The 25290-nt window shown below is 41.6% G+C and overlaps 1 protein-coding gene across 3 annotated transcripts in view; it reads right to left on the reverse strand.

The window, feature by feature from the left end:
* PDE5A (phosphodiesterase 5A) overlaps positions 1-25290 on the reverse strand; it is a 123638-nt gene that overhangs the window by 44100 nt on the left and 54248 nt on the right. For 2 of the 3 annotated variants that reach the window (XM_019522035.1, XM_019522038.1), the window contains exons 8-11: positions 20384-20492; positions 17419-17503; positions 7121-7296; positions 5566-5625 (exon numbers count right to left, since the gene is read on the reverse strand). In XM_019522035.1, the coding sequence (XP_019377580.1) occupies positions 5566-5625; positions 7121-7296; positions 17419-17503; positions 20384-20492 (430 nt within the window). The remainder of the gene's footprint in view (positions 1-5565; positions 5626-7120; positions 7297-17418; positions 17504-20383; positions 20493-25290) is intronic. The other variant, XM_019522037.1, reaches the window with a different exon arrangement.

A 25290-nucleotide genomic window follows, 5' to 3' on the forward strand; every position in this document is an offset into this window, starting at 1 on the left:
TGTAAGCCAGGATCAATTCCACTGAAGCCAGCAGAATGATGCCAACCTCCCTGAGAGAAGAATGAGGCTCACTGTGTTTGACTGTCATTAAAAATTTCTCTCTTCCCCCATGCCTCCTGCCTTTCTCATACTCCTCCTCCAGATACACTACTGGCATAGAGCTGCGCCTGCCATGGCAAAGACTCCTGGAAGGAAGTGGCCATACTAGTAGTACCTCTAAATCAGTTCCCAGGGCTAAGGCCCCACTTGCCTCCCCCTAGATACACTACTGCTGACCTCCCCCCACATATATATAAAGTGAAGTAAACACTAGACTTTCATAACCAGATCTTCCATGAGGTAAAAGGGTAGATGCACACAGTGGGAGCTCAAGAGAAGGTTTTCCCATGCTCATATCCTGACCTCTTCTATAATTTATCTTTTTTGCTTCTCGTTTTGCTGCCTACATAGAAAAAGAGTACATTTCATTCAAACTGAGAGATAGAAACCCCAATCTTCCAGCTATACACACCTTACAGACATGAATTTCAGATCCCAGAAACACCAGAGACTATTCTCTCCTTTTCTATTTCATGAAAACTATGACACTTGTTATCATTTTAATCTTGATTCCTAGTCTAGAACACCACTATATCTTTTAAAACCAGCACTAGCTTCCCAACTGACCATTTCTTCCATTTCACAACGCTTTATTTTTTTGTACTATGGGAAAATTACAAAAGAGCTTGTCATAGAAGAGTACCAACTATTAATGCCCTTTCTGAGCATAACTGCACTGTAACAAGCTTACTATATGAGTAATGCTTACTATATTTATTTATTTAAGTACTGCAGTAGGGCCTGGAAGTTTGACCAGGGATTCCACCTCAAAAGACTTGTTAGTCTATGAAAATGGCTATCAAAAAGCATATCTGGCAGTGACAGCATATGCCTGAGTTCAGAAAGCAACCTTCGTCAGGACAATACCTGAGCACATGCTTAACCTTTCAGCTTGTCTTTAAGCAGAACACTACAAATGCAGTCATTAATGCCATGGTTTTCTCAATCAGTACCTTACACAGATTAAAATTAAAAACAGAAAAGTCGTTTTAACCCATAGACTGACATACACATTCCTAACAAAAAAATACAAGTTTTAGTAACAGATATCCAACATTAAAGTTAAAACTAGGTCTATAGATTACCAGCCAAACAAAAATGTACTATTTCATCTTGAGAGTTGTTTGACCCTGATTTTTCCTAGGCAGCTGCTAAGTCCATGAATGTACAGAAACACCAGATGGCTTCCAAAAAATATGATAGATGTGATAGCAGGAAAGTTTTCTAACATTTCCTAGTGCTTCATTCTGCTGTTAAAAATGTAAATAAACAAACAAAAAATGTGTCCAAGTACAATAGAAATGGTAGATGCTGGTTACAGAGTTTTAAATAGTAAGATTGGTATTCATCCTAATTTTAGGGAACAAAACTTAAATTCATACATCAGATAATGGACTGCAAGACCAGATTTAATTTCTGAATAACCATCTGTAATCATTTTAGATTAAAACCTCCACTTAGTGACTGTTCTAGTTGTCAGGTTAGACATATTGCAGAAGTTTATATGTCCAATGCATTATCTTACTGGCCAGCCTATAAGAAGTGGAGTGGTTCAATCAAAGATAATAAACATGAATATTCAATGTCAGACACATGCATGAATATATGCTAAGGCTCGATTAACAAATCTATGACATACTACTGGCACAAATGTATCCAACAATGAAATCCTGCATTTTTTTATTAGGACTTTTATTGTTGTGGAAGAAATAGAAAATGACAACAGAATTAAAAGGGATCATCTCTGGGGGGAAAGGGAAGAATTTGTTTTAAAGAAGAGATTTCTGACATTTAGAGAATCTTACCTCTAACAAGCAGATTTCTGAGGCCAAATTTAGGCCAAGTGATGCTACTGAAAACTGGAGTTGTTGAAAACATAGTGCACCACAACTTGCACTTTCGACTTATGTCTTTCCCTACTGCTGAAAACCAGTGAGGAATAACAGCATCTATCATGACTGGTTACTGTCAAGGCTGCAATGCTTCCTCTCCTGAGGGAAGAGGCTACCAGTTTCCCTTACGGAACCTGTTGTGTGGGTGTCGCTCAGTTCACCTTTGCTATACTGTTAACCTGGCAGTGGCTGACCAGTATCTATTCTTGTCATTTTTGTTTAAGATTCTGAGGAAAAGTTGTGAGCAAGCAAGTCCGAGCTCCTAGGACTTCCAGATCTCCTGAACTTGATCACTGACCTGTTTACATGCAGAGCACGGAAACTGTTTGTTTGGGCAGATGAACTAAGTGACAAATACCAGGTGTCCACACTGATCCCTCAGCTGCCTTTGTTATGCTAATCATGATATTATTTGCATGCAAAAATTAAAGAGTACTTACTGATGGGACTCACCCTTTAATGGGTGACTCTTTTCTGAAAGGTCCCACACGCAGTTATTTTCAAGGAAATCTTCAGTGACAAGGAATGTCTTACTCAGTATTTCACAGAGCTCTCTCTCGTGCCCCTTCTTGTTCAATGTGTAGATGAGTCAATAGGAAGAATTAATTATGCAGCTTGGGCTGCTGAGTTTTCAGTATACTGAGTGACAGCCTGCTCTTTACAAAGGTGCTTGGGAGGGTTTTAGGCATAGATGATGATTAGCTGAAGGAAGCTCAATTTTGCTCAAATAGAAGTTATAAACTGGTTAGGGGGGATCAGCAGGCACTGGGGGAGTCCCTGTTCCCCCGAGCGCTGCAAGGAGTGACCAGGAACAATGGTCACAAGCTGGCGGAGAGAAGGTTTAAGCTGGACATCAGGAGGCGCTACTTCACGGTCAGGGCGGCTAGGGTCTGGAACCAGCTTCCAAGTGAGGTGGTGCAGGCTCCCACCCTGGGGTTTTTTAAGAGGAGGTTGGATGACCACCTTACTGGGGTCATTTGACCCCAGTGCTCTTCCTGCCATGGCAGGGGGTCGGACTAGATGATCTGCTCAGGTCCCTTCCGACCCTAGAAACTATGAAACTATGAGAAGTGATGCCGGTTGGAGAGGAACCAACTGGAAGACATGACAAGCAGCATACCTGCCCCTTTGCCTTTGTGAACACACCATTTGTTTTTCCAAGTTAATGATCTGGGGCATTATTAGACGCTCCAGATGCTGTCAATCATGTAATGACTAGGATAGCTTATTTGCCCAGTATATGTCTGGGCAGAAGACTGAGACAATTTATTTTGATTGTAGATCTAGTTATTGTGATCATCATTGCCTTCATCTTCTGGAGGATACATTTCCAAAATATTTTCACAATTTCTTCCCTTTTGGACTGATGCACATTTCAATCTAAAGAGCCTTAAGGTATTTCCAATCAGCTTAGAAGAGAGAGACCATTTCTTTCTCAGTGTGAGGCTGACATAGTTGGCGTCAGTAGCAAAGAGGCTCATTTCCTATCTACCCCCAACTTGGTTTACAAAGGCTTTGTACATTGGAGTCAACCCTCACCCTGGTTTTTCTGCTGATTTCCAGAGTATGCTGCAAATCGCATCTTTTTCTCCAGGCTTTTGAAAGAAGGTGAAAGTTCCATGGGCTGGGGCCTATGGTTGCAGTGTTTCATATTTTTCATTTGGGGCTCTAGGGAGGCTGCTGTATTAATTTTTGTTTGTAATGGCTGGATTATATTTTTAACATATAGAAAGCACCAGCATATGGTATAGAAAGCAGAAACCTTTCTTTTTAGCACAAATCAACATAACGTAATAAATATGCAGTCATGATCAATAGTAGAAGTCTGCTGATTTGGTTGGGGTTCTTTTCAAGATGTTAAAAACAACATAAGGAGTGATTTTTTTTCCCAAAAGTATTTAAACTCAGAATGTTGAAAGATACAACAGAGCAGAAAGAAAGATTTTTTTCTGAAAAGCAGAAACTCTAACAAAGGGGTTGACGGAAAGAGGGACCAACTAACCACTAGATGTTCTTCATGGCCTTCCAATCTCAAGGTAGGGAGAACAGTGGATTAGTGATGTCTGAATTCAGGGTCAGTCACCAGACGGCTGGGGGAGTACTGGCCACTGACAGCCTTGCTGCTAAACAGTCTGCTAGCATATGCTACTTCATCCATTATTATTCTGTGTTCTCTAGGATAACACCTATGAGACCATAGTGATGTAAATGTCAAACTCAATGTACATACAAAACACAAGTTCTTGATGAAGTCAATAGGGGGTATCTTTATAAATCCAGGGGCCAAATCTAGCTGTAACATTGTTTTATTACGCAAGTCTGTAAAGGTTTTCTAAATTTAGTTTTTACAATCTTTTGACTGCAATTTCCAGTATCAACCTCAAATTTATCCTGGAACTCAGAGAAGGGAGCTAGCAAGAAATGAATCCAAACAAAAATTTGAGCTGCGTGGGAGCTAGGTATTGAGTGGTAAACTAAACATTAACCAAGGCACTTGCAAAGATGGGAGCAAAATACAAAGCACACACAAAATTAACTGAGCAGCATATTGAACATGGAAGCTCTAGAGGCAACAGAATCCCTTGACATTAAAATGTTCCATGAAGTCAAAAGACATGCCAAAGTATGAAATATTTACTATCACAGTAACAAAATACTGCACTTCCATAGCATTTTTATATCAGACATTCTCAAAGCACTTTACACGCACTGCTGAAATACCAGGCACAACAGGTCAAGGTCCAAAAATATATCTAATGATGGGAGTATCATGGGGTTCAAATTTGATAATGAAGAATGTGGTGATTGAGTTCTCCAAGAAAACAAACAAACAAAAAAACCCCACAAAATAAAAACACATGACAAACAGTGGGAAGTAGCAACAGAAGTGCAAGAGGGAAAAAAAGAATGAAAAATGGCTAGACCCAGGCCTGAAGCCACAGGATAATTTCTCTTGGGAAAGAGTATCTTAATCACAGTATCACACAAATACTCATTCATCAGGAAAGTGGTTCTAACTTAAAACTAACCAACAACACAAAATCACACAATGAACAAAGGTAGGGATTTCAGTAGAAACGGTATCTGCAGTACTATGATTGAAGAATGGTATTTCTGTTATGGAAATCCTGATGTTTCAATTTGTTTTCATCCTAATTTTTGTACAAAGAGTCAAAACAATAAAACTTTTCATGGAAGGAAGAGTTCTCAACATTCCCAATTTTTTATTCCAAGTTACAAGCACACTGTGTGGGTTAGTCTGATGTTAATCATCATGTCTGCCTAAACTGAGAACCTCTGTTCAAAATCTGTCATGCTTCTGTTCTCCCTATGGTCCAATCTTTCCAGCAAGACTACATTGCTCATGACTCACAATGGCATTTTCCTGTTGTTCCATGATGTACCAATGCAGCAACAACCCTGCTTTCGTAGTAACTAAGACTCCTCCAAGCAACTAAAGCTTTTTTTTTTTTAAACACACCTGGCATGTTTATCAGTCATGTCCTCATAAAGGAGTCAGTCATCGTTACATTAACAGAATAATTTATAAATAATAGTAAAAAAAATCAATTACCGCTGTTACCTGCAGCTCCCTCGTTTCTTCTTCAGCAGCTGAAGCATGATACGAGAGGATCTACAGAAGAAGGAAAGTAAGAGCCTTGAGTACAAATGAAAGCATGCAATGTAAGAACAACCAAATTACTGGGGTTACTTTAAAACACAAAGATTTCAGACTGCAATTCCAATTTTGTGATGCACCATATTTGGACAAACACTTGTACCTTTGCAAAGATCCATGGATTTTAATGGAGCTCTGCAAAGGCACAGACATGTACACATTCACAATGCACCAAAGAATCAGGGCTGATATATGTAATTTACCATTCTCCCAATGTGTGAAGGCTTGATATAGCCAGCCAAAGAAGAAAACTTAAACAATTTTGGGCAAAGAGCTCCGATTTTCTTTTTTCCTTATCTCTGTGGAAAATGTTCATGTCCTGATCTGACATACACATAGCTCATGGAACAGCTATAATTACAAGCCTGACACTGCTGTCATAATAAGACCTTACTTTCAGGAGTTTGTAACTTAGACAAAAAAGAAAATTCTGCCCTGGATAAAAACTTGGCAGAACAGTCTGAGAGAAAATATTTTTGTTTTAAATTAACAAAATAAACTCGTGCTAGTTTTTTAGTCCAGAGAATAAAAGAGGAAAATGTTACAGGGTTGGAGATGTATGTAGTTTGTTGCATATATGGACATACATATACCCGCAACAAAACATTCTCAGTTTTTAATGAGAAAATGTTTTCATCACATAGTAAACTCTATCTCTAAACAAATTTTATTTTTAGATAATAAAAGAGTTGAGTACTAATTTATGATGTAAATAAGTGGTCAGACCCTACTTTTAAAGATCTCTGCCACTGCTTTGATGGCACTGTTCTTATCTGCACAATTTAAAATGCTTAGATCCAAGTTAACAAGAGAGCCATCATGTTTCCTTTTGAGGCTACATATTACACATTTTACAAATTTTGCAAAGATACTATTACACATTGAATATTAGTCTATCACATTTAACTTTCTGGCTTACAGTTATCTTCCAAGCAGTTTAGCATCTTAGGCTAGAGCCTCCTTTTAATACCCCGGTCATTACAGTTAACAGTAACCAATTCAAAGGCTATGACCAGATGACGTTCATGCCTGATACGGTTTGATGTAGGTAGAGGAAGTTGCAGAAAGCCTACAGTAATGCTGCTGTTACTCTCCATGCTGGTTTGTCTAACAGATTGAGCCAAAATCATCACAGAAAACCTCAGACAAGAAGAGGAAGCCCCTAATCCTCCAAACCATTTCCTCCTTCTACGCAATAGGACAAACCAGCTATGCTGATCACTGTACCCAATGTGCAGCCTAATGTTTAGGGAATGCTGTGTTCATGTTCACCACTAAACCCCAGGAGTGCAGTTAAAATACAACAACAAATAAAATACTATGCAGGCAAATGCAGAAACAAGAAGCAAATCAGTACCACCCCGGTATAAAAGACTGGGCCAAATTCTGTTCATATATTATTTATACTATGTATGAAGCCAAATAAGGGCTGCCTAGATTTTGGGCTCACCTCTAATGTCACCATCTGCTTGGCCATGGCTCTCTCCACAACTTCATACATTTGGGTATTCTGGATCCCCAAACCACAAAAGATGACAAAAGCTTCCAAAAACTGTTCGTCATTTCTATTGAAAGCCTTGATTTTACCTGAGTTTTCTTCCATCTTATTCACAAGCTGACACACACCTGCGACAGGACACAGGAAGTAAGCAAGCAATACACAGAAATAGGCAAAATGCTACTTTGTTATATGAAAGGACACAAATATCTCTAAATTTTTATATTATAGAAAACAAAAAATGCATTTAAGGTAATTACTGCACATACTACCCCAAAGTTTGCTAGAATTATATTACTGTGTTCCTGAATAAATACTACGCTACTACATGTTGTTTTGTGGAGATCTATGAAAAGTAGAAATATAGGTCTGTACAGGCTGGCTTATTTTGCAAAATTCTAGAAGGTAGTTTTCAACTTGACTTTTATTATTAATAGTACTTCAGATTGATTTAATCCCTAAAGACAATTTGTCCTTTAGAGGCTAATTAGATTTTTGTAGCCATGCCAAAAGAACATTTATGAATGTCAGGATAGTGGTACACAGAATTTGCACTTCCTTATTTGAACCAGAACCGGAAAGCTAAAAAAAAAAGTGAGCCAAGTAAAAATACTTAGCATTCAGGATAAAAGTTCAAATCAAAATTCTGATTCTACAAAGATATGGTCTCTCCTATTACAACCTGACCCAAAGTATAACAAAGTCACTGAAAAGCTAAAGTTAGGTTTGGATCAATTCCTAAATTCAGATTACTTATTAATACAAAACAAACAGCTGTATTTGTTATCGCAGACTCTACTCATTTTGTTTAGGAATATGAATAGAATGTTCTGTGTGTGTGAGTCTCTAAGCTTTTGGACTGTGAAGGCAAACATTGCTGGATCAAATGCAAAAAAATAAAAATAATTTATATAGTTTGCTTGTATGATTATATCTATCGATTGTTCAATCAATCTACATCACACACACAAGCAAAAAAACACCATTACAAAATTTAAAATTATGGCCATTACCTTTACCATACTGTGCATTATATGATCTGGGTTAGAGGTGCTTAACCCCCAGCCCAAGGGCCAAATGTGGCCCCCAGTACTGTGTCATCCAGCTCGTGAAGCTCCCTACGGATCCATGGGAGCCCTGTGGGCCATGGCTTTTGCACTAGATCAGGCACGTATGATGGTGCAGGGCCTGATCTTTGCATGCATGATCTGGGCAGGGGAGACATGAGGTACAGAGCACAATCCTGGGGTCCAGGCACTGACCAGGGGATATAGTGCTGGGACTAGTCCCAGCTAAGCAGGGAGAGTGCAGGGCTCGTTAAGTGCAATCCTGGCATGCTGGAGCTGGCCAGAGGCAGCGCAATGCCCTGGGATTGGATCCCAGCCTGGTGGGGCCCCAGAGCCTGATCCCAGCCAGGCAAAGATGGCATAGGGCACAAGGGCCTGATCTTGGTGCACGGGGGTGGTGGTGTTGGGCCTCACCTAGCCTGCAGCAACAAAATCTAGAGCACACCTGATATAGATAGTTCACATACCCTATTTACTTGAATCCAGGACTAGGTTTTCTTTCCCATTTAACCTTGGGGGGTGGAATAAATTTCCTCATCTTGGATCTGAGTACACGGTGCTTGGGGAGGCAGGCAGGTGCTGCAGTTCTGACTCCAGCCCTGACCTGGAGTTGGAGCCACAGTTGCTGCCTGCTCCCCTGACATCACTGCCTCTGCCCTTCTGCCCACACCCCACTGCCACTTACCCTCTGGCTCTGACAGGCCTCCAACCCCATTCTAGCCCAGGGCATGAAGTATGCAGTTGCCTTGGCCCCAGCTCAGCTTGGTAGCAGCAGCAGTAGGGGTGGCAGCAGCTCTGGCTTGGGCTTCAGCTCTACATGGCTGGAGCTGGTGCCAAAACAACCATGTGCTCTGCGTGGAACTGAATCCAGAGGGCAAGCAGTATGTGGAGCAGGAAGGCAGGTACTAGAGGTCAGGGGTTAGGCTGCTTGACTTCTACATCACCTGCTCCCTCCCTCCCCCACTGCCTGTCACCTATTGCTACAATGGTAAGGGATGAATTCAAGACCCTCAAATAATTATATTCTATACATGGAAAATAACAACAAATGTATATCTTTTCCATGTACAGAATCTCATTATTGGAGGGTTGTCTTAAATTCAAACTCATCTTGAATTCAGGTACATATGGTATGAAGTAACATATTTAACCACTAAAACAGGAATAGCAAATGCTGTTTTGTGCAACATGCTCAACACATATCACTATTGGAAGATTGTGGGGTTTTTTGCTTCGATAGAGTTATTTTAAAATTTGCACAGGTAGAAATGAAACTAACATTTGGACTCCTGCCTTTCTGTTACTTATTATGCACAGCTGTGAGGCCAGATCCTCAGCTATTGCAGAGCAGTGCGCAGGTTACAAGTATTGGATTACAATGGAAACTATTTTGCAACTATTTCAACAGTGGGTGTTATCAACAGCTACTTTAAGACCTGGTATTGAACTAAGGATTTGTTTGTTCCCAGCTAAGAAGATTCTCAACAAAGAAAGTTCCCAAAAGTTTAGCAATCTACACTTTCAGTTGAAAATTACTTGTTTCAGATTAAGGAAAAAATCAACAAGAAATATCATAAGAGTTTCCATGTGCCACTGTATGTACATCTTCTCTGCTATAATCTGTAGCAACTTGGAAAACAAAATGGTTTTTCCATGTATAGGTAGACTAAGTTGCTAGAATCATGAAGGTTCTGTACATAGAACAGTTTCAAACCTGCCTATACATAAAAGCCATGGGTTTGGGGTTTTTTTTGCCAGATTATGCCTTGTTTTTGGAAATTCTGCCAGGACCAGATCATATTCTCATTGGATTGATAAGAATGTTGTAATTGATGGATGAGTATGGGATCTGCGCCAAAAGGCTTTGATCTCTGATTAAATGGAAACTTAAGGCCCTACTACAATACAAATAATGCAACACAGTACAATAAAAAATAATGTGCAACAGCAATGAATGAGAATTCACTGGGAGACACTGATTTCATCCTAGGGAGAAAGACCTGATCTAGCATTACACTCTACAGAGGCTATGGGACAGTCTTGCAGATTTCATATTTTCAGCTTCCTATTTAGGAAACTATTTTCCCTGTTTAGAAAACGAATAATTTCCATAGCAACTGTGATGTAATGAATAGGGGAATATGACTTTCAGCAGTGAGTAAGCCACAACAGTTGATGGTTTCTTAAAAACATAGATGTTGTTTTCATGTAAATGTTGCTATTAATAAAAACAGGGAGAATTGCAGTAAATGTAATGCATGATCTTGTAGGCCAAATACTCTAAATAGATTGTTCTCAAAGTTTCCACAAGTTGTTGGTAGGTCCATTTCCAACAAAATTCTGGAGTCTTGCAACACACTTAAAATACCTCAGAAACATTTTATAAAGTTGCCACTGCAAACTTAAAGGATGCAGAAGCAGAAAAAAGGAGAACAGAAAAAGTCTTTTTGTAAATCCTCTTGTTCCACCTGAAAGAGACTTGCTTTTTCTAGGTGGAGAAAGCCTCTGTCACAGAAAAAAAAAGATCTCCAGACCATTTAGCTTAAACATAAAATGGAGTCATAGAGTATAATATTCCTGAAAATCATAGAAAGTGAGGGTTGAAAGGGACCTCAGGATGTCATCTAGTCCAACCTCCTGCTCAAAGCAGGACCATCCTCAGTTAAATCATCCCAGCCAAAACTTTGTGTTGCTAAACCTTAAAAACCTCCAAGGATGGAGAGTCCACAATCTCTCTGGGTAACCTGTTCCAGTGTTTTACTACCCTCCTACTGAGAAGGCTTTTCCTAATATCTAATCTAAACTCTTCTTGCTGAAACTTGAGACCATTACTTCTTGTTCTGTCATTGGTCACCACTGAGAACAGTCTAGCTCCATCATCTTTTGAACCCTCCCCCCTCTTCAGGTAGTTGAAAGCTGTTATTAAATCCTGCCAATCTTCTCTTCTCCAGACTAAATAAGCCCAGTTCCCTCAGTCTCTCTTCAGAAATCACATGCCCCAGCCCCTAACCATTTTTGTTGTCTTTGCTGGACTTTCTCCAATTTTCTTTCTGTAGTGGGGGGCCCAAAACTGGACACAATACTCGAGATCTGCCCTCACCAGTGCTGAATAGAGGAGAGGAATCACTTCCCTCAACCTGCTGGTAACAATCCTACTAATGCAGCCCAGTATGCCATTAGCTTTCTTGGTAATAAGAGCACACTGTTGGCTCACATGCATCTTATTGTCCACTATAACCCTCAGGTCCTTTTCTGCAGAGCTACTGCTTAGCCAGTCAGCCCCCAGCCTGTAGCAGTGCATGGGACTGTTCCAACCCAAGTGCAGGACCTTGCACTTGTCCTTAATGAACCTCATGAGATTTCTTTTGGTCAAGTTTTTCAATTTGTTGAGATCTCTCTCAATCCTAGCCTTACCCTCCAGCATATCTGCTACTCCACCAGTTTGGTGTCATATGCAAACTTGCTGAGGGTGCATGCTATCCCATCTTCCAGGTCACTGATGAAAATAGTGAACAAAACTGGCTCCAGAACTGACCCCTGGGGCATTCCACTTGATACCAGCTGCCAATTAGATATCAAGCCATTGACTACCCCGAGCTTGATGATCCAGTCAGTTTTCTATCCACCTTACAGTCCATCCATCCAACCCATACTTCCTTAGCTTGCTTGTGAGAATGTTGTGGGAGACTGTATCCAAAGCCTTGCTAAAGTCCAGGCATGTCATGTTCACTGGTTTCCCCACATCCACAGAGCCAGTAATCTCATCACAGAAGGCAATTAGGTTGGTCAGATATAACTTGCCCTTGGTAAATTCCATGCTGACTGTTTCTAATCACCTTCTTCTCCTACAAGTGCTTAGAAATTCCTTGGATTCCTTGAAGGCCTGCTCCATGATTTTTCCAGGGTCTGAGGTTAGGCTGACTAGTCTGTAGTCCCCTTGATCCTCCTTCCTTTTCCTAAAGATGGGCATTATACTTGCCCTTTTCCAATCATCTGAGGCCCCCCCACAACTGCAATGAGTTTTCAAAGATAATGGCCAGCAGCTCTGCAATCACATCAGCCAACTCCTTGAGCACCCCAGCTGGTCTTCTGCCATACCTGCTCAACTTCCTCACCTTCAGTAAGGTTTCTTTAAAGTGCAGCCAACTCTCCTAGACTCCTCTCCCCCTTGCACGTTTTCCAGGAGATCCTGCCCATGAGTTCCCTGATGGAGTCAAAGTCTCCTTTTCTGAAGTCCAGGATCTGTACTGTGCTGTCTCCTTCCCTCCTTTCCTCATGATCCTGAACTGAATCATCTCATGGTCACTGCTGCACAAGTAGCCATCCATTACTATTCTCCACCATTCTTCCTTGTTTGTGAGCAACAGGTCAAGAAGAGCACAGCTCCTAGTTGGCCTCTCCAATACCTGTACAAGGAAGTTATCCCCAACACTCTCCAAAAACATCATGGATTGCCCACGCACTGTTACATTGCCTTCCCAGCAGGTAAGGGGGACTGAAGTCCACCACGAGAACTGGGGCCTGTGATCAGGAAACTTGTTAGCTGTTTGAAGAAAGCCTCATCCACCTCACCTCCTGGTTTGGTGGTCTATAGCAGAACCCCACCACAACATCATCCTTGTTGCTCTCTCCTCTGACCCTAGCCCAGAGACTTTCAACAGGCCTATCTCCAATTTCATACTGGAGCTCTGAGCAATCATATGGCACTTCTACATAAAGTGCAACTCCTCTTCTTCTCCCCTGCTTGTCTTCCCTAAACAGTTTATACCTATTCATGACAGTGCGCCAGTAATGCAAGCTATCTCTGTTATTCCAATCATGTCATAATTCCATGACTGTGAGAACTTCCAATTCTTCCTGCTTGTTTCCCTGGTTCTGTGCATTCATGTACAGGCACTTGAGGTAACTGATTGCCCTACTTTCTCCAGAAGAATGAGAATGCCTGTCTGATTGCCCCCTCCTGTTCGTGCTTCCTCCAGGTCACCCATTTTGCCACTTACCTCAGGGCTTTGGTCTCCATCCCCTGGCAAACCTAGTTTATAGCCCTCTTCCAGCAAGCCTATCTGCAAAGATGCTCTTTCCTTTCTTAGTCACATGGATCCCATCTCTTCCTCCTTCTTCAAACAACATCCCATGGTCAAAGAAACCAAAGTCCTTCTGGTGACACCATCTGCGCAGACATGCATTGATCTGTAAGATGCATCCACTCTTGCCCAGACCCTTTTCCTTTGACCAGAAAGATCAAGAAAAATATCATCTGAGACCTTCTCCCTTTCACCCTTGCACCCAGATCCCTGTAATCACTTTTAATCTGCCCAGGGTCTCCCCAGGCAGTATCACTGGTGCCCACATAGATGAGCAGCTTACAGAGGGCTGGATGAGTTTCAGTAATCCTTCTGTGACATCTTGGATCTGGGTTTGGAGCAAGCATCAGATCTCCTGAAACAACAAGTTAGGCCAGCAGATGGGTGCCTCTGTCCCCCTCAAAGGAAAGTCTCCAACCACTACCACCCGCTGCTTCTTCTTGGTGGCAGTGGTCTTGATCTTGCCAACCTTAGGGAGGCCTGGCCTGTCTTCCTCCACCAATGGAACATGTTCCTCCTCTTCCGTTCCCAGGGCTCCATATCTGTTCTCTAAGCAGACTGCTGCAGGTATAGATGAAGATTTCTGCTTGCTATCTGAGCAAAGTGTTAGGGGACAACTTATCCTTGCAATATTTCAGATCCAAATTTGCATTTGGAAGAGCAAGTCTCAATGAGAATTATTAGGACTTTTGCTCCTTCAGAAGCTTTAGAAAAACCCACCTAAACGGACAACTTGCTTAAGAATACCAATGCATTAATCATAAATTCCCACCAAAAATATTAGAAAAACTAATATGAGAGCATGAATTTACTCCTAAACCAACAAGCCTCCAATTAAAGCTTTAATGATCTGAATCTCCAACTCAGCTCTGTTTTTTGGTAGGTTACTTAAAATAAGAGAGCATGTAGTTTTCCCACAATCCAGTTTAAGAAACTAATATCAAAGGTAATTGTTGAGAATTAGGTAAGTAATCTAATTCTACTCTATCTGTTGCATGGTATTTGTGGCTAAATACAATCTGTCTCCATAAAATGAGGCCCCTAGGTTCATATGAGAGGCATGAATTAGTTAATGTATCTCCATTCTCTAAATGCCATCCCTTATATGTATTTGCTGTCCTACTCCTGTTTTTTGCATCCTTCTTTTGGATGGGACTACATAAAATTTGGTTGAGAGGTGAAAGGATAAGGAAGCTGTATGACAGCTACTGGTGAGTTCCATTTATATATTCTTGTGGACCCGGGTGCTGTTGGGAATGCACATGTATATAGGCTCCATGATTCCTTGGGGAGGGAGGTCCTAAAAATCAACACCCCTGAGGTACAAAAGCACAGAAAGAAACTGAGGAGCTGAAGGGCCAGATTCCAAAGATATTTTGGCACCTACCTCCCATTAGTCACCTTATTCCCATTAAAATCAACAGGAGTTAGGTACCTAACTACCTTTGTGCATCTGGGCTTTGCACCCATTTTCAAAAGTGGCGCAGACATCTAGGAACTTAGTGTTTATAGACATGCTCTGGGAGGCTGGGGTGCTTTAATTAGCGCAGGTCTGAGAGCCACATGAATTAAAACATCTGGAGCATCATGTGTATCAGTGTCACCATGCTGAAAAATAGCAATGGGGCACTTAGAACTAAAACTCATCAAACCAACTTTAGTTTAAAGCACCCCACCACCATTTTTCAGCGCAGGGATGCTGATACACGTGACCCTGGAGTATGCTGGAGCACAGTAATTACTATGTTCCAGCAGACTCGATTAAATTGAGTCTGCTCCAACACACTGCAATTACACTCTATGTTTAGTATAAATCAGCAGGGCTTACACTCCAGGGGCCCAGATCTTTAAAGATAATTAGATGCAGATCCACAAAAGCCAGCGCTAAGACTACAGCATATAGCATATAGTTTATAGGCAGCCCAAGGAGGCAGTCACAACTTACATAAGTCTCCAAGCTCCCGTTACAGTGCGAAATTAGGACATAAGGGTAGCTCGAATCATTACAGTCCCCTACTCCCCTACACTGTTAGTTCTATGCTGCACCTCTTAGAAGTGCTACCTTGAGTCTCATTTTTTCCTCAGACTCTTGAATACTTTATGGAGCAAACAGTCTAATGGCTTCCAAGCTCCTTTCAACTCCATATGCACTGCATGTTATATTTTTGGAGGTGTTACTCTTCTGAGGTGAAGGCAAGGCTCCCCACTTGGTTCCAACTTGAGCTAGCATCTGTTAAAATAAATTTATGTCCAAAAAGTTTGCAAACACATACATGTGTGTGATATCTATAGGAAAAAACCATAAGGTCCTTGCTTAGTTTTGGCTGGCCATTATGCAAGCACTGAGGTTAATTTGGACTCTCAGTGAACTCAAGGGGAACTTCCCTAAGTAAGGCCTTTTCATAAATTCATGCTTGATCTACAAAGCTTGATTCACTCCAGCGCCTGAGCTCTGTTTGGTGTTGTGGGAGTGGGGTGTGGAGCATATGCAGAGTGCAGCTCCTTATGCACACTCCTTCTCTCAGACACTCCCCAGTGACAGAGGAACAGTGGTAAATGGACTGGTGCAGGGTTCATGCTGGCTCACTTAGACTAGCAGGGATTTCCCATCCAGTAGGTAGGATCTACAGAGTGACAAAAAGGGACTGAATAGGAGCATGGAATCCATCCCATAGATGATTAACCACTAGCTCATTAACAAACATCATTACTTAAGTCATAGGTAAGGACCTACTTAATTTGCGGGGACTGCCCCCTAGTTTTGTGGGCAAAACGTTGGCTCAGGCAGTCACTTTATGCCTCTGATTGGCCAAGGGGCTCCTATGGCCCCACCCTTCACCACTGATTGGCTACAGGTGCTGCCTATCATATGGCCCCACCCGTTGCCACTGACTGGTTGCAAGAGCTATTAGTCATGTAGCCCCCACCCCTAACCGTCAACTCTGAGCAGACAGCTCCTTCCTCCTGTTCTGTACCCTGCTGGGCTGCCACACCATGCTAATGTTGCTGGCTCCCTCTGAGGAACCAACATTTTCTTTTCTGTAAGTTTTTTACCCCCCATGGATTTCACAGGCATTGCCTGGATCTCACGGGCAGTGCCAGATTTCACAGTCTCTGGAAAATCAGTGAAATCTTGAATTTCACAGATGAATATTGAAAGAATCTGCAATTAACCTGAAATCTGGACAATTAAATATGAAAAAAGAGGTGAAAACAATTGAAAGCAATCCCTGACAGAGGATCTTTGTAATCAGCAATCTTTGTAATTGCACTTTCCTATTTTCAAAAACAGTCTTTCCTTTCCATTGCCATATGAAAGATGCACAAACAACAGGGATTCTAATATCTACAACAGAAGAAAAGAAAACAATTCACAAAGCACTGTGAAATGCACCCACTGAACAAACTGAAAAAGCACAGAAAGATAATTTGAGGTGTTGTCATTACTTGGTAATGGTAGTAGGTACAAAAATCACAGACAGGAGTATGACAGTATGCGTTACGTGAAAGCTAAAAAACTATTTCTCTGTTTTAAGGATCTTCTCCCAGGATTTTACTTCCCATATTACTAGGATATTACTTCTGTGTAAAACACTGATTCTCATGGAGTGTGCTGTGACACCTTACGGTTTTGTGAGATCCTTTTAAGGGTGATGCAGGGTACCACATGTGTGGTTTAAAAACACCAGACATGATTCACAAGATTAACCCAGAGATATCAAATACAAATCCATAGTATCCAAAAATGTGACTAGCTGTGGCTGTCCCGAGTTCTCTGCAACAGAAGAATAACTCTAGCATTTTTCTGTAGTCAAGAAACAAGTGAAAACTAAGAGTTGGCATTTTCTGATGGGTGCCTTGAGCCTAACAAGGGCTGTAAAAAGGTTGAAAACCACTGGTGTATAGAAGTACTTCTTTATAGCAATTACACAGATGAATGCAAAACTATATTATGAAGTCACATACTTGTAACATATTATAGATGCATTTTATCCCATGCAAAGACGGAAGTTAAAATGTCATAATAAAAACATATTGAACTAATGGGCATGCAGTACATAAGCAGAAATGTAAAAAAAAAAAATCAAATTGATAATACCTATCACTTTATTCTTCTTCCCATTTTTTATTGGTGTACACAGCAAACTCTTTACGTGCTGGTTTATATTTTCTGCATTTTCATTCTGTTAAACAATTAAAAAACAGTGTTACAAATCGGCAGAGCCCTATATAGTAGCCATAACTATCAGGCCAGAATGATATTATAAACTGCAATTCTTCAATTGTAGATACTTTGAGGGAGGAATCATGTCTTCAGATCTGTTTGTTCAGCACCGGCAGTAGATTTGGACCCTGAAAGCAACCTATGGGAATAAATTCCAGACTAATACTAAAAATGTCTCAACGTAAACATACACTTACTTGTACCCACTTGTTTATGCTATGGGGTTTCTTTTCTTTTTGTTAAAATGTATCAGGCTCATGAAAATGAACAGTGCCCTTGAGTCAGCATTTCAATTGGAGCAGCTGAGGAAAACTGGTGAGGCTTCAGGATTTCTTTCCTTTCCACTAGCCATGGGGGTTTCTAAGGATCAAGCCTTCTCTCATTCCACAGGGACTGTTTGAATGCTATGAAGCAGTCGTGCTTAATCTTTTAGCCCTGTAGGTCAGATAAGTGGCTTGGGACCAGTCCATGGGTCAGATCAGGCCCCACAGATTCAGATCGGGCTCCATGCCACTTGGCTGTGCTCGGGCCCATTCTGCCCCACTTGACCCTGCACCACCCTATTGGCCCTGCACACTCAATCCAGTGTGTAGTGCCATGTTCTTGGGCCTCTGGGGTTTTCCTGGCATCCAGAAATTTGATAGCAAGGGACTGGCAATTAGTTGCCAGTGTTCCCCCACTAACATATCGTCAGACCCCGTGGGGAACTCCACAGGCTAGATCCATGGTATAAAACTAAAATGGCTACACTCTGTCCCGGGACAACTTGCAGGAACTCCTTCAGGGCTGTCTTAGTGATGCAAGCTGACCTTAGAAGGAGGTGAAGTCAAGGGCCAAGGAGTGACCAGTTGCATAACAATAGCATCGTACAGTTCCTGAAAATACCAATTCACATGTTTTGCAATCAGTTTATAGTAACCACCTGTATAAGAACAATAACATTGTTTGAAAAAGAGAGTATTTTTCTCAAATCCATGGTAATAAAAGAAAATGGCTATCATTTTGCAGTGTTACATCTATTGCCTGGGTCACATGGGTGTAACTGAAAGCAAAATGCATCTCTGTCTGATTCCATCCAAGGAAAAGAAAAATAGATGTGTCTTTGATGCTTGTGCTTTGATTAACTTTTCTCAGGCACAGGAACAGGATATTAAACAAATGAAAGAACATTTTTTCTATAATGAATGATAGTAAGTGTTTCTCTTTGTAGAAAACTTTCAAGAGATTATGCTGAATATAAAGCAAAGCAGTTCTGGTTTCATCTTCAGCCATCACCTCTCAGGCCTTCAGGAGACTGATGGCTCAAAAGTAGGGGTTAGGGGCAAGTTCAGGGCAGTTTTGGTAGTGAACCTTCAGGTCTGGAGCATGCATGTGGACTTGAATAGAAAGTGTACACATCCCTGTCCTATCCAGGACCCACAGCAGCAGTGGTATAGATGAGCCCTTTGTCGTTTTGCTAAAGTAGATCAGTCCTTATTCCCTATCCACAGCTGCACTGCATCATCTTTATGAGCCTTGTGTGCATATAGCCAGAAGTCAATGCCTGGTAACATTTTCCCCTCAGGCATAAAAGAAATCATCCAGAGCCCAAAGATCAATGCATTTCTGCATGAGCAGAAGATCTGAAGTCTGCTGCCAAGGCAAAGAGCTTGTCCCAGACAAACACTCATTTGAAACTGCTCCTAATGTATTTATTTCAGGTACTTTAAAACTCCTTTTGAATATTCACCTTTTTCTTTAGCTCCTGACCTAGTGCATCCATTTGTTTTTCTCCCAATACCAAGAAGTAAAATGGGGATACTTGGCAGGATAGACTCTACATCTCTCAAACTGCTGAGCACTCTCAACTCCTATTAACGTGTGGAGCTGAAAATGCTCAGACCCCTACTGGCTTCTGTTCCAAAACTACAGTGAAACTGTAAACAATTAAAATGGGAAGCACTGAACAGGCTGCTGTCAGCTCCTGCTATCATTTTACTGGAACCATCTTGCTGGACACTGTACCTCCTGATTTTTCTGCTGCTTGACTGCAGAGGGAAGAATGTGTGGAGGAAGCCCTGATGCCAACACCCTCATCCCTATACTATTCTCTCCCTGGCCCAAATGTATAAATCAACCTGGTCTTCATCTAAAAGGAAATAAAAGAACAGCAAACAGCTTTTTCGGCACTGTTCTTGGAATAAACAACAGAGCTGCAGTGTTGTTTTTTGCCTACAGGGACTCTAAGGTATCAGAGTTCTTATTTATCTGTTCCAATACCAATCTGCTTTCGCCTTTTTGTTCCTTCCTTCTTAACTCTCCAGTCTCTCTCTACATGGTCACTGGAACAACATATCACAAGCTAATACTGATCAAGAGTTGCTGACACTCTCCAGATCAGTAAACAGCCCACATCTATGATACACATCCGGAGGGTGGGCGGGACCTCTGAGACCATTCCCAAGTCTCAAAGTAAACTGTAGAGGACTGGTGTGAAAAACTTCCATCCTCTCCCTTCACTTCAAATGCTTTCCTAAGAACATACTTCTTTCTCCCAGCATAGCAACCTGCTTTCATGGAGAAATAACTGACCTTCTTTGTGATAAATTCATCTACTGGACACCCTGCCCACTGTGTGTTAAAACAGTATTGTTTAGCTTTAGAGAATGTAAAACTTCTTAAAGCAGAAACTGTGTCTCCTTCTATGTCTAAACAGTTCCGACTGCCGGCAGTCAATAAGCTAAATAAAGCTAGTGGTAATAATGGTAGCAAACACAAGATCTGGTCATAGAAGGAAGGCAAACAAAGATCACCTATGTCTTTTACTACTAAATCCCGAACTTCATTTCAATTTCCTTACCGTCCATGGAAATCTTCTGTCTTTGCAGACATCTGGTATATTAAGAGGTTCCATTGTATTCTTGACATACTGAGCATACATATAATTGATTTTGTTTGCATCGTAGTCTCTGATGGAGTACCAAAGATAGACAGATATTATTTATTGCAATCTTTGTAGGAGACCAGGCACATCATAATGCTAACATAAACTATCGTGTATAAATCAAAAGGAAAAGCAGAGTTAAGCCCAATTCCCACACTCTGATCCAAGCGTCGTCTCTGACCCACCACAAAGTTGTGGGCTGTGCTCGTCTACTCTGTGACCTATGTTGTCAATGAAAATATAGAATAGCACTCTACAGCTATTTGACCAGAACAGCTGAAATTTTTATATTCACATCTCATTTAAATTAAATTAAGGGAGATTATAGTGTTCAAACATCCTAGATGATACACTTGCCACTACAGAAGAACAAATAATTCATAATATTCTGAGTGCATTATAATCCTCAACTTTGAGGCATGTTTATTTTGTTTCATTAAATATGAGGAAATACACAAGATATACATGAATTTATTTAGCTCTTTCTTTGTTCAAGATATACCTAAGAAAATCAATACAAGCTCTATTTGTGTTTCCCTTTCATTTGAATTGGGTTTCACTCCCTGTGGGCACATCTACACACTCATTAATGCGCCTTAGATACAGCACATTTAGTTTAGTACTTAATAAAGCACTAACTAAATGCACAGTACCTAAAGTTACTGAGCAAGTGCGCAGAAGCGCTGGTGCACTGTTATTTAGTGACATTTACTGCACATAAGCTTAATTACACCGCACAGTATGCTATTAGCACAGTTTCTGCCATGACACGCTATTGTACAGTGTTATTAGGCAAATATGCAGTTCCTCATATAGATGCGCCCTGCGTGAACATTTTAGTTTAGCTGAAACCTGCTTCTCATTTATTCAGTAAATAAGCCTAATTTAAACTGAAACTGAAGGGTCTAAAGTGGCTTGCACCAATTTAATTAAATTCATTTAAAAAAATCTCTGTCATATAGACAAGCTCCAGTCTTGAGTTGTATGTACATTCTTAAATGTTAGGACAGTTAGATATTTTAGAAATAGATTACCACACTTAGTAAATGAATCAAGTACAGTTTAATAGAATGAAGGTCAGAAAATGAATGACACCTTAAGTTACATAAATAGAACCCTTAAATAATATACATCTGTAGATAGCTGACAACACTGTATATTAGTAATAGATGATATCCACATATTTTAAACCAAGAGCAGATGGTAACATTTGTAAATTTTCTGCTTCTAAGTTCATATAAAATGCGCTCTCAGAGTGAATGCACAATTGATTGCATAGTGATTCTGTTATTGACACAGACCATCTGCTTTCCCCACATAAGGGCTTAAAATAACTTTACAAATCAACCAGTTCTATCTTAATTGCATACTCTTATGTATTTAAATAAGACACTTTAATTCTAATGACCCTCTTTGCCTTCTTTGGAAGAGGGCCCACCTCCTTCTGTACGCCCATTCTCATCGGGCTTCCGCATTCTACCCTTCTGCTACGTGACTAGGCTTCAATTATTTTTCAGCTTTAAAGGCACATATGCAAGGATAGGCACAAAACTAGAGAGTGGAGCCAGCAGCAAGGAAGGTGGGGTGTTAAGAAAAGAAAGCAGTAATTTCTACTCATTTTCATAGCTCATTTTCATTTTCAGTTTCATAGCTGATAGGGTCGGAAGGGACCTGAGTAGATCATCAAGTCTGACCCCCTGCCATGGGCAGTGATGAATGCTGGGGTCAAATGATCCCAGCCAGGTGATTATCTAGCCTCCTTTTGAAGACCCTCAAGGTAGGAGCGAGAACCACTTCCCTTGGAAGTCTATTACAGCTCCTAGCCACCCTGAGTGTGAAGTAGTGCTTCCTGATGTCCAGCCTGAACCTACTCTCAGTCAACTTATGGCCGTTACTCCTGGTAGCGCTCAGGGGAACAGGGACTCTCCCATTCCCCCCTGGTAAGTTTATAGATGGTCACCAGATCTCCTCTCAGCTTTCTCTTGTGGAGGCTGAACAGGATCAGGTCCTGTAACTGCTCCTTGTAGGGCCTGCCCTGTTGCCCCCTGATCATGCGAGTAGCCCTCTTGATGCTGGCCACATCCCTCCTGAATGCGGCCCCCAGAACTGGACACAGTACTCCAACTGCGGCCTGACCAGTGTCACATAGAAGGGGAGGATCACCTCCATGGACCTGCTCGTGATGCATCTGTGGCTGCATGACAAGGTGCGGTTAGCCTTACTGACCGCGTCCTCACATTGGTGGCCCATGTTCATCTTACAATAAATAACGACTCCAAGATCTTTTTCTGCCTCTGCACTGACGAGAAGGGAGTTCCCCACCCTGTAGGTATGCTGCTGGTTCTTTTTCCCTAGGTGCAATACCTTGTACTTGTCAGTATTGAATCCCATCCTAATCTCATCTGCCCGCCCCTGTAACCTGTCCAGATCTAGATGTAGCCTGTCCCTCCCTTCTAGTGTGCCCACCTGTCCCCACATTTTAGTGTCATCTGTGAATTTAACAAGCTGCTTTTCACCCCCTCGTCCAAGTCACTGATAAAGATGTTGAACAGTGTGGGCCCGAGGACCGAGCCCTGGGGGACCCCACTGCTCACATTCCTCCAGGTCGAAAACGACCTGTCCACCACCACTCTCTGTGCGGCCCTCTAGCCAATTTGTGACCCATCTGTGAAAGCCCAGCCCTGCTCCAATCAGGCATTGCCCATGCAGTCAGGTGACACCCTTGATCAGGCCAAGCTGCACCTGCCAGCCCCCAGGTCAGCTGACTTTCTAATTAGGCCTGATCCCACCTGCCAGTGACCCTGCAGACTGCCTGACCTCTTAAAGTGGCAGGAACACCAAATGCCCTGCCACAGAAAACATTGGACTAAAAAGTTCAGCAACATATGATCTCTCTTGCTGGAGAGAATACTCCATATAGAGGAGTTCAAATAAAAAGCACTACTTTAAAAATCCAGTATTGACCTGGGTTGAAGGTTAGGTGCTTAAGCAAGAAATTTAGCTAATCATTATTACGCTGCTTCACTTAATATGGGGCTCATGGCCCCGGTTGCTTAAAGGGAAATGTTTCTGAAATGTGAGAAGTTTGTTGAGATCCTTTAGCCCTAGGAAATGGATTCGTTATGTATTGAATAGTAAATGTAAAGAATTACAAATACATGAGTCCCCAAACTTTAGGATGATAATTATTTGACATGTAGGCCCCTGGCAGATGTTAAAATAATTGCATCACTGCCATGGTAGATATACATAGCAGGAAGTGTGATGTTTGGGATGGCCCATAAAATTCCTCCAATCCCAATCCTACCACTACTGAGCTATCCCCAGCCCAATCATAGAGATGCTCCAGGCCCAGGGCTGCTCCATTTGGTTCCAGATCTGGGGCTGTTGAGACTGGGGCTGACAACTAGCTAATTGTCAGACAGGTCCTCACAGTCTTGGCTGGGTTGGTCTGATACCTGGGGCTCCCAGGGCCAGGTCTGACAGTCAGCTGATTGTCAGCCCAACCCCGGGGACAGCCCAGCTGAATATGTGTCTTTTATAAGCCTCTCCCCACCCCTTCTTGCCATCTAAAAATAATGGGTTCTACCTACAGCCTGGCATGTTAAAGTGCCTCTGCCTTTGAAGTGCAAGGACTGCAGACTAGGAAGGAAAGGATGCTTGTCTCAGGAGTTCCCAGGTTTCCAGCAGCTAGAGCCCTTAGGCTCCCCCCACAGAGAATTTAGCAACCTGCTGTCCCAGCAGCCAATTTTCAGCATCAGAACCAGGGCTGTCCCACTCCTGTTGCTAACCCCTGTCCCCCCATAAATTGAATGTGCTACACATTCAATTTATCGTGCCATACAAATAAGCCAAAGGATCTTTCACATATTTTGTGCAATATCTTTGTGGTTGCTTTGCCACTGTGGCACCATAAATTGTCTGAATGCGTAGCACTGTTACTAATTACGGTTACTATTTACTGCGCTCCCTTAAGTGAGCACTTACTCATTCAGAGCCTTACTACATTTATGTACAATGCTTAACACTAATTCTTACCATGGTCTTTAGATGCTACTACTACTTAAATTATACTGATATAGAACTCAAGACTCAACCAGAACTCCTAGATATTGATTTATTCCTAACTGACAAAAACTCACGGTGAAGTGTCACTGAATCAATACTGCAATCGAAGCAACCATGATTGCAATGTTGTAAAGACTTTTTCTAGGGCTGAAAATCTATGAAAATAATCCTGTTTATGGGAGGTATTAGCTGTAATCTTCCAATTTACTTGGTTAGATTATATTCATCTTTTAAAACTATGCTGCCAAATCTTTGAGTTTTAAGTAGGGCTCAAAACCTGCCCTACTTGAAATGTAAACTAGAAGGGCATTCTTTGAAGTTGCTGGTTGGCAATATTTCTGTTATGATTGTGTAACTGGAGCATGACAGGAGATGTGTGCAGGAGGATGCAGCCCATCATGCAATACAGTTTGGCTAGCATACTGCTGCTTCTTACCTCCTTACCAAAGCCCTTCTGAAGAAGGGTATTACAAAACAGTCAAGTATACTCTTCTGGGTTCCCTTCCCTTCCACATCCACAGAGGGAAGGCTGAAAAAATGCACTGTATCTCGTTTCATTCTGTGCTTGGGCTGGGTTGGGGGTGGGAGGGGAATGACACAGGGGTCACAGCTATTCAGCTATCCATGTGACCATGAAGAGTTGTGCCTCAATTTGTCTTTCTCCGGAAGAAGGGCTCTTATGATGTTAAACTTGTTTGTGATACCAAAATCTAATACAGTTATCTTAAAAAATAAAGGGAAGATAATTAATGACA

The sequence above is a fragment of the Gavialis gangeticus genome, unplaced genomic scaffold (genome assembly GCF_001723915.1).
Source record: "Gavialis gangeticus isolate Ggan-Ray unplaced genomic scaffold, GavGan_comp1, whole genome shotgun sequence".
NCBI lineage: Eukaryota > Metazoa > Chordata > Crocodylia > Gavialidae > Gavialis > Gavialis gangeticus.